Below are 13,416 nucleotides of genomic sequence, written 5' to 3'. Positions count from 1 at the left end.
GTAACTCCCATAGTTTAGCATAGGCTTACAATAGTCTTAGCGCTAAGATCGCTTTGTGCAAGTGGGCCCTGGTCTTGTGCTTACATGACAGCGCCGTGATATCACTGAAATGTCCCATCTTAACTCATAACTCACTCGCTTCACAACCACAGAACTGTTTTGTTACGCCAAACCTCCAATACATTAATCAGTGATTATGATTGTCCATATTGTTTTGGTCACTTTTAGCATTAATCCCGCAATATCACGGCGGGGACACCAGAAATGAGCTTCACACATTGAAGGGGATCACATCCGGGTTTCAGTCCAACGATTTAACCACGAGGCAACCGCAATATTCTTTATTGTTTTTTTTTCTATTCCAGCATTATCCCGAAGGGGACCGAAGAGATGAGATTCACAAATTGTACCCATGTAGGGATTCGAACCCGGGTCTTCGTCATGAGGAGCGAACGGTGAAGATCATTGTTTGACTGAGATGGTTTTACGAAAGAGTGCCCTAGACTAGATTGAGTTTCGAGACGTACGACACTCTGCCTGCAGACCTATCGATCTGAATAGACTTCACGCAATGTCATTTGTTATAGGCCTGATTATATGATAGCCGTGTAATGGCCGGTAGTGCACGGTGTTTACTTGCTGGGTGGTATGGTGAGGCCCAGGATGTCATAATGTACGTTGACCGCGGTGCTAATCACGGTAATGGACTATGTTGACAGTTAGCTAGTAATCTGTTGACAGGAATTTGATAATATCCGATCCGGAACAGCGTTCCAACATCACATCTCTAATAGGGAGAACAAGCTATTTGACGCTAAAACCTCTATAGAACTATTTAGAGAATGTTAAATACAGTCGACTGTCACAAACACATATTATCTATAACAATAAGCAGTGGAAATGTATCGAGTTATCCATAGTTCGAGGCAAGCGGTTTATCGACATAGACCTTAATGATGATTAACTGACTACAGGTTCTGTGATATAATCCTAAACGATATGACGAGTCATAGGGTTTCTCTCTATGTAGAACATTATTGAAGTCAACATATGCGTAACTTCAGATTTCAAAACATCATAGATGCCATCATTAGTTTCCAATCTCCATTTAGTATGGAAAACATTTCAATTTAAAAAATTGTACATTGTCTTTTGGTCTCTTGTTTTTGTCGATTTAAAGAATGTACTCAGTCTGTATTATTAGGAGAAAAGACAAAGTTGAAAGTTGATTCTGGATAAGCTCTTCTGTCTTTCTTCAAAGCCGAAACTTGAAAGAAGACAATTCAATCATGTCACTCTGATCATGATGTGCCCGCAATACTTCACTTGAACTTGAAAGTTTTATACTTTTAACATGGATAGGAATCTAAATTCAGTTTTAAATATTCAAACTTAAAAATAAACAAAAGCTAAAATTTTGTTGGTAAAGATTAAACATACAACGTAAACACCCGAGAACAACTCGTCTCGATGATCCGCCGAACAAGACTCCACTTGGCGCTAAAAGCAAAACAGCAGTGAAACCCATGAATGGACCACGAGTACCAGTTATGACACCAGGTGTTCGCAAAAAGGGTAGCATGGTCTCAATTGCCGTAGCACCCGCCATACTGCCTTAATTTGTTTTAATTTTTTTGCGTGTGACGACGGCCTGTAAACTAACAAACCAAACAATCAAGTTATGAACCAGAAAATGTAATGGCACGATAGCGCATTTACTGATTTTATTGAAACGATATGTTAATTTTGAATTACATTTTTCTGTGTACAAGTTTTAGTGCGGAGCTTCTGCTGTTTATAAGTAAAGAAAAACGTTTAAGAAATATATTCATTTTGCAACACACGTTTGCTCATGTATTTATTTACATATCATTGTTGTAGGGAGAAGATAAATATTCAAGGAATCGTCAAAAGTCTTGATTGAGAGTTGAGGCTCCTGCTTACACTATAACAAAAACTGTGTATAAAACACTGCGCTCTGTTTATCAAAGGGAATGTTGTTTAAAAAGTTGAGATATTCCTCCACTGAGTCAGACGGTGAAATGAGATTTGAATACTAAATGTCGGCTTCATCATTTCAGCGTGCGTGCGATTGATGCGGTGTATGTTCATCACTAAAACGTTCAACATACTGCACCGATGACAGGGACTTTACTACAAAGCACATATCCGACAAACGCAATTATTAAAGATCTAAGCTCAACGTGCAGCGTTGTGTCCCTCAATCAAGGGTCCACTGGTCAAGGGTTCCAATTGGAGATTCGTCACGAATGTTATCTTTGTTCAAGTCATGTAATTTTCACCGGTATTTTGCTTTTTGCGCCCAATGGAATCTGTTTCGTCGGAAAATCGAGACGGGTTGTTCTCTGGTGTTAACATTTAATATTGTCAGTACACTATCCGTTCCACCAAAGTGATGAACGCTTACGTCCTGCGTCACTTCTAGTTTTTTTATTCACGGATCTGACAAGCACAGGTGTTACTAAAACTCGAACTGAAAGTAATTTGTGTTCAGTTTATCCACTAACTCACTCAGTGAGACGGGTAAACCATCAACTTGACCCATGACCCATGAAGATCCGGGGTAGAATATTTCTTCAGTAACCCACGCTTGCCGTAAAAAGGCGACTATGCTTGTCCAAAGAAGCGACTAACGGAATCGGGTGGTCAGGGTCGCTGACTTGGTTGATGAATGTCATCGTATCCCAATTGCGTGGATCGATGTCAATCACTGAATTGTCTGGTCCAGAATCGATTATCTACAGACCGCCGTCATAGAGCTGGATTATGCGGCGTTAAACAACAAACAAACGTGACACATGTATTACAGTGAGTGGGTGATTTGGGTTTGATGCCGTTTTCAAATTGAATCTGTTATATCACGGTCTGCCAGATTAACTTGGGAGGAAATCCCAAAGTGATGCAGGTCTCAGACGTTTACCACTCTTTGGTGAAAATAAAAGCGACAAAAGACAAAACCCTTTCCATATTCATATCTCGAATCTCGATCGTACGATTTCGAGCATGAGCATGTGTTTATGAATCAAATAGTGATGATACTAGGTGTTCGCGAAAAGGTGAGGGTTTCCTGCCTCAACGGTGGCACCCGTCACAAACACATGCAAAGGCAAGTCAATTGTTCACCTGCAAAAAACACGGTAACATACTGTACATGTCAAAATAGGGAATTGCATCGGACATCATTTCTGTCACTGATGCGTCATACTAGTATCTGTTCAAATGCGACAATGACCAGTGAAAACAATACTATCAAATTAAATATTACTAGAGTGTTGTCATTGAAGAAATCTATGCATATAATATGTTGTTATGGAGAATTTTAGGTACAGGGTATGTAAATATACATGATAGCATATTCATAAACATTCAATTCTAGTGGCCATGAATAACGAATTCAATTCATGAATGGTTACGGTTCGATTCACCGAATACGAGAGTGAACCGTAACAGCCCTAGTAAACACTAAAGGCTGGAGCTGCTGGAACATTGCTCGATTTGAAGGGAGAGTTGACTTTTGGAAAGTTGAAGTCACCCCTCTTGTCATACAGTCTTGTGGAGAGTGTTTTGTCACTCTGGATATATATGCATAGATCTAAATATGAAACAGATGAGGCAGTCTCACTGGTGTCATTTATTTCCTGTTCAGGTGGGTAAATCAGTGGAAGGGAATTAGCTATTTAATGGTTATTGAACGATATTAGATCATCTATATATCTGAAGCTGAAGTTTAACTTCTTGGCCAGATTACCTTGTTTAAACTTTGCCAAAACGAACCAAAGCCACAAGCACTGGTGCCGTGCTGACAAACCTAACAATATAATCGTGGTTAACCCGGATTCGAATCCACGATCATATGTTTACGGCGTTCTGACTTCAACTATCAATGAAGACAAAGCTTACTTTCAACTTCTTCATTATTTCAATATGACGTTTCTGCACAGATGCTGGGAACTTTATGAACCATTTGCTTCATAAAAGTGCCAGCATTTGTACCGAAAAGTCGTACTGAAAGAATATAGAAGTTAAAGTCATTTTTGTCTTCCTTGTTTCTAAAACGTTACTTAAAAATAGTGTTAACTGTTGGTAAGAAGAAGATCAAGAAGACGAGAAGAAAGATAATAAACCATAAAAAATTAACATCATTCTTCATTTTCACCCGCTAACCCAGGAACCACATGATATACACTGGCATTGGCATTTTAACCGGGGAGACGTTATAACCAGGGAATTTTGCACTGCGGAAGGCCGTTCTGAGAAAAACATGGCATTATATATAGGGTGGCATTATAACCAGAGGGGACGTTTGAATGAACCAAGAGAAGTCGACGTCACCTTGCCATGGATGCGAGGGAATCGTGAATCCTACTGACTACATGAAGCCTGGATAATGTTGTACCTTGGCACACTGTTTGATTTTCTTTCTATGAACGCTTGATCGAAAGAGGAAAATTCTTTTAGTCCTTGAAATATTACCTTTTAAATGAACTCTCCTTTAATACTTTAAAGCTTAATCATCGTGAACGGGACGTCACATGTACATTTGGTGTAATTCGACTCACATTTATACCACAGAGATTAAACAGTTTTGATACTGAGCAGAACAAGAAGGAAAGCATAAGAAACGTTATGTTAGATCGAAATGGGCCTTATAAATATTCAATAAATTATTCCGTATAGGACTCTGAAGATTCCATGTATCAACCAAACCAACTATCAATATTTATTACAAAGCAGGGTTATCACACTCCGTTTGGATTCCAGGGTATATTCTTACCATGTGTCTATATTTGTTGAGGCTTGAATAAATATTGTATAACCGACTTGACAGCTGAATCTGCAACCTGAACTAAGTAATCGAGCCTGTTACTTGACTGTATGGTGACTGATCCATGCCCAAGCAAATTCATACATTGTAACCATGCGAATATCATTTTAGTCGACTCTCACAGGCACTGGATACTGAAGACCCATTCTGAAGAGATACGTTATCGTACCTCAACAGTGTATCTGTATATCAACGAATATCTAACATAGCAGGACACTGGATTTGCAAAATATGGTGTGAGACTACTAACACACTAACTTAATGAATATTTGAAATGCTAACCTGTTTCCTCGGAATGTTTAGGCAAGATAGTTGCCCAGTTTCTTTCCTCTGCCTTCATATAAACAGGAGGATATATATTCAGATAATTACAAGTACAGGTTTCGGAACACTTTAGAAAACGGTCGTAATGATGACATCTTTTCTTTTGAAATATGCACATCATCAACTACATATATAAGTGGTTTCTAAAGTCCAGTTGGCACAACCATGAATAATAACCGTAATATACAGTGACATAAATTTACATAACCTTCTTTCATTCCATCCATGCAGCACATGTTTTGATAAATATTGAAAATGTAACATTTACCACTATGCCACATTCGTTACTCTAATGAGAACACGACAGAGGAGCATTTCTTTCCGAGTTGTGTTATTGCTATTTTTCCATTACCAAGATACATTCTGAAGTATTGGTTTGTCTGGAAAGTGTCAAAACGATTACGACTGTCATTTGACTCAAACATTTATGGAATTGCTTGAGCATTTTATCACTTTTTCATTTTCATAAACGGTTTTTCAAACACATATGAATCAATGGGAATGCTTTTTACTTTTTTTTGTCCAACGTTTTATGACACTAACTAGCACATCGATACCGAACCATGAAACGTGTATATTTAAAAACAGGGGGCATTGTCTTACACCAACACATGTTTGTTAATTTATCTGATACTTCGAATGTTTGCAATAACATATATTGCTAAGAACTACCGTAGGCGTTTTCATGATGGAATGTTTCCTACTCTTGTGTATGACGTACTGAATACAAATTTCCCCCATACATTTACAGAGAAGAATTATTACCAAATATGTACGTGGATGTCAGTACAGTATGCATTAAAGTGTGATTAAAACTTCCTTCTGACATCGAAAGAATAACTAGGTCATCTGTACTGTTCTACAGACACATTACACTGGTAGAAATATGCTTTGGTCCTGACGAATAGTTCACATAAAATGACCCATGGAAAACAAATGACAAGGAACATCCTCTTTGCCTTGCTTCAAAATCTTTACTGTCATTCAAAATGATGCCACATTGAAAAACAATCTGGACATGTTTGTACACGTTTTGCACAAAACTCTCATATTTATTACAAACTTAAAATTTTACATCGCTAAGTTTACGGTTGGCAACATCAGAATCTTTGAGTATTACCGCTACTGACTGAACATGAGTGGTAAAAATAACCTACTATGTTTGGTCCAAAAGAACCGTTACGTGTGGCAACATTGACGTTGAATCACTGTTTGGTACGAATGAGCCCCAGTGTGAGGCAACATTGACCGCTGTGGTAGGTATTTTAACAAACCGTTTTGGGATTTACCAACCACGGCCAAAGATATCGAGTGTTGCAACTTTTCCAACGAGGATACACTTTCAAAAGTAAGCAAAAGAAAACTAGGCATGTTAAAAATCAACATAAAGTTCGAAACCTTTTCTGAAAACAAAAAACAAACAAGAGAAGCGCTTTGTTAGGAAGCATTCAAGCGATGCCTGGTTGTGTTTTATCAAATGTCATCAGTCTTATAAATGTTTTTCGGTATTTAATGACGTATGATTAGTTTAGTGATCCGCTGTCATCTCATTACATAACCAAGTCCTCAGTTGGATTGTTGACGTTCTGGGAGTGAGTAAGTGAGTTTTATTTAACGCTGCTTTCTACAGTATATCAGATTTAACACGACATTCTGGTCAGTGTGGTGGGAAAGCCAGTAGAGACACATGGTTGAAGGTGTCAATAAGCAAAGGCTCATAATCTGGGTTTATTGTGGGAGAACGGATCCCCGTGTCAGCTCACTGGGCCACCGGGGAAACTCTTAACCATCGGAGAAGAGGGAGCCCAAGCTATGACCTACAGTAAACTACGGTTATAACGAACTCAAAGGGACCACTATTTTTAGTTCGTTATAACCACGGTTCGTTATTTGCACATATACAGCAAATATTCAGCAAATTGACGGGACCAAAAAATAAGTTCGTTATATCTGTCAGTTCGTTATGAGCGTGTTCGTTTTAAACGTAGTTTACTGTATATAAATTGGCATTGTTATGGCTGGTTTAAAATTGATGAAGTACACTATTAATTAAACTCACGTGTCCCTTTAGTTGTCAATGCACTGACCCAGTGCAAATAAAACTCCCAAGAACATCCAAATACTACAAGATTATTACAAATGACGCCAAAAACTGGAATCCTTTGCAATGAGTGTCAGTCTGAGAGCAACGGGAAATAGCTGTCCGCGTGCAAAGACCAGCGATATTTTGTGCACAAACACGGTTGATGTCACGTTGTTGGTGCGTATTATTTAATCAGCTGCTTCTCTTCTCTCTCACGATGTCATTTGACATGAGAAGGACATTACATTCTAATTATTTTTCTGATTTATTATGGATCAGAATATGCACAACCTGGTAGTAAAAGAAACTACAAATCAATTCAAATGCTACTCCACGCACCTTTAAATCTACGATGTGACGGACTGATAAATAAAACCAAAAGCATCAAAGCTTAGGATTTTCAACGGATCCCCGTGTCAGCTCACTGGGCCACCGGGGAAACTCTTAACCATCCGAGAAGAGGGAGCCCAAGCTATGACCTACAGTAAACTACGGTTATAACGAACTCAAAGGGACCACTATTTTTAGTTCGTTATAACCACGGTTCGTTATTTGCACATATACAGTTTACGTAGTGACGGACTGATAAATAAAACCAAAAGCATCAAAGCTTAGGATTTTCAAACAAAACTGCTAGTGCACAAAAATGCATCCATACAGATGTTGATTTGTGTGTCTGGTTCGCGTCACCTTCGCGTCACATCAAACTGATACATTGCCATGTGCTGCTAGCTTAAGGACGCGAGCTGGAAATTGGGAACTAATTACATGCAAACTGAAACCCATCCCTAGAAACAGTCCTGCTTTTGAAGTCTTATGCGAGGTTGATGCGAGATGGGAGGAGGGTATAATCCTTGCGATATGGGCGGACTAAAGGCGTCATGATATTGGCAATCGTTAAAAATCGTGTTAAGCTACCAACAGGTTTCAGGGGGATCTGCCACCAATAAAAGGTATGCCAAGCAGATTCATTTCTACTGAGGTGTGATACTAAAGGGCACGTTTTGAGAATTACACCGGATAAGAATGTTTCTCTGATGTAAGATCATTTGCACTGAGGGAGTGGATTGGGAGAAGACACTCTTACCGTCACAGGAGGGATTATGACGACAGGGAGGATTGTTAGAAAGAAGAACCATCTCGTTTCCGAATCCAATAGCTTTGCCATATAATTGCAACTTGAGACAGACGTTGAATATACGGTCTCTTTGTCCGAGCTACGTTTTATTTCATCTCACAGGTCTGGTAAACAGAATGAAGTTCACTCAAACAAAGAAATGAATGTATAACTTCCAATTGTTTAATTAAAAACTGATTTAGAACTACTTAGCTCTGTCTCATCGACATAAACCCCAGTTTGAAAATGATTCTTCCTGTGCATTATTACAATATTGCTTCTTGTCTGACAGTCATTTATTGAAAGTCAACTCTATCGCTAATGGCCATCCTTAATGGCAGACGACATATGGTGTCGTCTGCGGAATGGCGGGCAACGGATGCCAACATTGTCTCCTTCCGCAGCCTGCTTGTCTTCTCCTTGTATAATGACAAAGTCAAGATGACAACAGCCCATCATGTGTCAACGCATGCCTGAATTGGGTCAAATACGCATATATTTTATCACGCTCTGATATAACATACACTACACAGAGCTCTTCTTGAGGGGTTATCGCTGAGGAATGTTGGAGTGGTATTGATGGCGTAATACATCTTGATGGATTATCCAAAAACAAGGAAGAACAGTTACAATGTATATGCGTGTGTGGGTTTGATTTAACGAAACTTTCAACAGTGTTTCAGTCCTTTCAGCTTTATGATGTGTGGAAGCCGGAACTTGATATGAACTGATAATTTGGAGGTCCTCAAGGGGTTTGATGCTTACAAACATTATTTGGACGGATATTGGATTCGAACCCACTGTCATAGATGTGTGGAACGTCTTAGGGACGGAGTTATGTATAGCGAATTGCGGCGCCGTTGTCGACTGGACCACCCAGGTGACATTTAAGAATAGTTCATGCCAAAGAAGACAGTGAATGTTATAAGATCTCACGTGAACATGTATCACGTTAGTATTCACTCTAATCTTATGAAAGTTATTTCAAATGACAAATTGTCATTTTACGATATCAAGTACCCTATTACGTGCAAATATTATGCATTTTAGTTTGAAGAACAAAAAAAAGTAAGGCATTCAGTAGTTTAATTTCTTACACTATTGTGTAGGTCGTTTTTCAATAATTCATATCAATAAACGGTAAGGTAAAAGATGTACAGGTTTTGGATGTCTGTGAATGGTTGATGAAATAGGGCACTAGGAGCTAGGATGAAACGTATGCAGACACTTCATTTGCAGTGTAAATTCCGCTCCTCGCAGCCCCGGTTGAATAACAAGAGAACTCACTATCAAAAGCTTCCCCTGCAAAGAAGACGTTTCTCACCGGAGCTCTTATAGCTTCAAAGATGTCCGACCTGAATGCCAATGCTTTCATGTTGCAAAAGCTTCCCATGTACAATGGGTTATTCTTCCAATTGGTGATGAATACATCTTCCGGATCGACAACGTTCGTGTAGACGCGCCGGAGGATCGCCATCACCTCACCAGTGATGTCTGCATCAGTCAGTTCGGATACTCTGTCTGCATCTTCCCCCTGTGTGACCATCTGGAGAATGTTAGTTCCAGTGGGGAAAAGTCCATCAGCCTCTAGGTTCTGCCAGACTGGAAATACACCTCTTCTGTCATCAGCGTACAGGATGTATTCAGTGTTATCCCAGAACCTAGATGAGTTGTTAGGGAATTTGAGATACACACTTACATAGTTCTCTAACCGGACTCGGAACAGATTGTCGATCTTCCAGTCTGGGAGTGGTGGGTTGAAAATCACAGAACCGCTCTGCAGGACACCAATACTGAAAGTTACAATGACTACGTTGGCCGTGAAGACCTTTCCGCTCTGGGTAGTAACTGCCACTCTAGTGTCGCTGTAGTTTATACTTGTGACGACTTCATTCAGATGTAGCCGTTGATCATTTGGTGTCAATGCATCAACAGCATATGTCTTCAGAATATACTCATAACCTCTTTCGTCTGTAATGTAGTACAGATCGTTGACATCATCTTCAGTCATACCAACACCATAATAGGAAGTCACTTCGGGGGATCCTCCATACTCAAAGTCATAGCCAAATATCTCCACAACGTTTTCAACAGGTGTTTTAGGGGACCACCCTCCAATATCTAGGCAGGTTCGTACAGACATGTCTCCCCTTTTCTTGTCTTTAACACATTTGAAGATCTCGGATACGGTCCTTTTTGCTGCTTCCAATTTGATCCATGCGTCTTCTCCTTCTGTGTCCGTGACATTATCACCGTGAACGTTTCTGATTAAAACACTGCCACGATCTGATGTTTTACCTGATACGTTGTACTTCTGGACAACATCCCATAGAGGGGTGCCTTCTTTTCCTATCACCCAGGTCGCTCCTTCTTCAACAGTCTTGCCGCCAAATGTTACAGATTTGACCCTCCCGCCAATTCTATTCGAACCTTCAAGTATCCTATAGTCAGGGATGTTTCTTTCGCCCAGAGTCTTTGCTGCCGCCAAACCTGATGCCCCTGCTCCAAGTATCAGTACCTGACTATGCCCTGCTCAACAATCACACTGTGCATATAGTTATAACATTTAGCAATAACGTGTATATACCGCGTCTTAATCTTAATGTGATGTGTAAAATGTACAACAAAAATTATATGGAAAGAAATTAGGCAAATATAACTATGGAATACTGTAAGGGACATTCTCGGGATCTCTCATTCTCGCGATCTGGACCTTTGGAAACGAGGTAAATATGCCCAAAACACGAGAATGCGAGATCGCGAGAACGCGAGATTTGGCCAACGCGAGACTGCGACATTTGGACATAATGCAAAATCTCGCAATCTCGCAATCTCGACTTGTCAAATTAGGTCACAAAAACACGAAATCCCGAGAACGCGAGAATGCAACATTTCATTTTCTCGCGATCTCGCGTTTTAGACACTGTCCGTGCGCATGCGTAATATCCTAGGTCAAGGCGCATGCGCACGTTAGTAGTCCTTTGGTCATACTTCTTTCGAGCTCTTCATTCTCCCAGTAGCAGTTAGCCAAATTATGACTTGAGCTTGAAAATGCTATGTAATTTACAAACACAAAGTCCTATGTGGAATAGAGTAGAGTCCTCTCCCGTTGTGACACTTTCCTATGTACTTTGTATTAAAACCCTCAACTTGCTCAATATAATTTAACAAAAGAAATTGTGTACATGAATGTCCAATGATAGTGAAAACATTAATGTGTCCGAGAGCTGGAAACAGCGAGCAAATCGACTCACGGCAGATAGTGAGCCCCAGCCGAGAAGAAGATGTGCCTCTTTAAACCGACAAGCCGGGATATAACTGAAATATAAATACTGTTCAAAGCAGTGTTAAGTCAAACTAACTCACTTATTCAGGCTTGATATTGGGGGTAATTTTCCAGTATAAGCATGCCTGTTATTTGGATGTTAAGGCCGCAATAAATTAATAGTTACAGTTTGATTGATCTTTTAAAAACATGGGAGATAGGAGGCATTATATTTTTAACGTTTTATTTTGTTCTTATCGACCTACTTTAGGCATATGTGTACAATTGCTGTCGACGGGTGCGATTCACATGCATTATGTGTGTTCAGTAGGTACGGAGTATTTTATCAGGTAGGAAAGTAGGAACACTCATATTAACGATACTTCTATTTCTAGGAATTTGAGGGCATTAGAATAATGTAAGGCAGGATGTTTTGTTGTCAGGCGGGAGCGGATGAAAGTCTATTAATTAAAGTAGCGAATATGGTATCGTATAAAAAAATATAATTTTAGCTGAATGCTACAAATTGGTCTGTGATAATTGTATTTTAATGAATATTCTAGCTGTGTATAAAATTACCTCATTGAGAAACTCACTGGCTTGTGATTATTTCTGTAACTGACAGTGTAGCCGCGAATAGCTGCAATACTGCTGATGCGGCTTTATGCAATATTACTCAATCACTCACCGACGGTGATAGTTTTGTTTCCAGCTTTCGGACACATTAATGTTTTTCACTATCATTGGACATGCATGTACACAATTTCTTTTGTTAAATTATATTGAGCATGAGTAGTTGGGGACAGGTCTACATAACCGCTCCTGACCTCTGATTGGTCGGTTTGGTCACGTGCCTGCGCATGCGCGTAATGTGCATTGTGGGTCATGCGCGCACATCCAAGATGGCGTCACTTCCGGTTCCGGTTGCGTGCGTCTCCTAGATGGCGGCACGTTCGGTTCGGCGCACCTCCAAGAGGGCGGCTCGGCGCCTCCAGGATGGCGTGGGCGGGAAGGCGGAAAGGTGTGAAGGGGGAAGGCGAAAGAGAGTATCCACTTACCTGGTCCGCTAAAGCCTCGCGACGCCTTCTCTGGAGGACGAACCAATGCCACTTGATTATGCTACGAGGGCCAAGAAGGGGAAACCATCAAGTATATCCATATCTGTTCACTTTATCCCTACATTTGCATGACCGGAGCGTTTCCCACGGGACACCCGACCCTTCTCAATCAACCGCCTGTGGACACGTTGTTTGAGCTGAAAGGACTTTTCCAATGTTGTGTCCTACCCCCGAAACGACTCTACCATCCGCTACTACCCTACAGATTGGGTGGAAAACTGCTCTGTCCTTTGTACCGCACGTGTGCCGATAACCGGTAAGACTCACCCTGCGAGCACAAGGACAAAGAGAGGTCTTGGGTGGGCACGTACGCCACCGTAGAACTCCATGAAGCCGTGAAGAAGTATGGCTACAAGGTACTTCAGATCTTCGACGTTTGGCATTTCAACACCTTTGCAAAGCATGACCCTGAGACCCATCAAGAAGGACTCTTTGACCCCTATAGCGACCGTCATTTCAAGGAGAAGCTCGAAGCTAGCGGATACTCCGAGGAATGTACCGAACACGATGCTTACATCCAGGAGATCTATGACAAAGAAGGCATTCGGTTGGACAAGGACCGCACCGAGAAGAAACCAGGACGCCGCGCTATTGCCAAGCTCTTTCTTAATTCACTCTGGGGCAAGTTCGGACAGCGGTTAGACTATATACGACCCTGCGCAG

At 40.5% G+C, this 13,416-nt stretch overlaps 1 protein-coding gene across 3 annotated transcripts in view; it reads right to left on the bottom strand.

The window, feature by feature from the left end:
* The window catches only part of LOC124126642 (polyamine oxidase 1-like), a 44,649-nt gene that overhangs the window by 18,513 nt on the left and 12,720 nt on the right, over positions 1-13,416 (bottom strand). The window contains exon 4 of one of the 3 annotated variants that reach the window (XM_048384478.1): positions 9,449-10,899. The exons of the other annotated variants lie outside the window; for them this stretch is intronic. Within the exon in view, the coding sequence (XP_048240435.1) occupies positions 9,575-10,899 (1,325 nt within the window). The 3' untranslated portion in view covers positions 9,449-9,574. Of the gene's footprint in view, positions 1-9,448; positions 10,900-13,416 lie in introns of those variants that run through there. 3 annotated transcript variants of the gene reach the window in all.

This window comes from Haliotis rufescens, unplaced genomic scaffold (genome assembly GCF_023055435.1).
Source record: "Haliotis rufescens isolate VD_foot unplaced genomic scaffold, xgHalRufe1.0.p SCAF_5, whole genome shotgun sequence".
NCBI classification, from domain to species: domain Eukaryota; kingdom Metazoa; phylum Mollusca; class Gastropoda; order Lepetellida; family Haliotidae; genus Haliotis; species Haliotis rufescens.
Note: the sequence above shows the minus strand (reverse complement) of the source record. Positions and strands in the feature narration are given on the sequence as shown.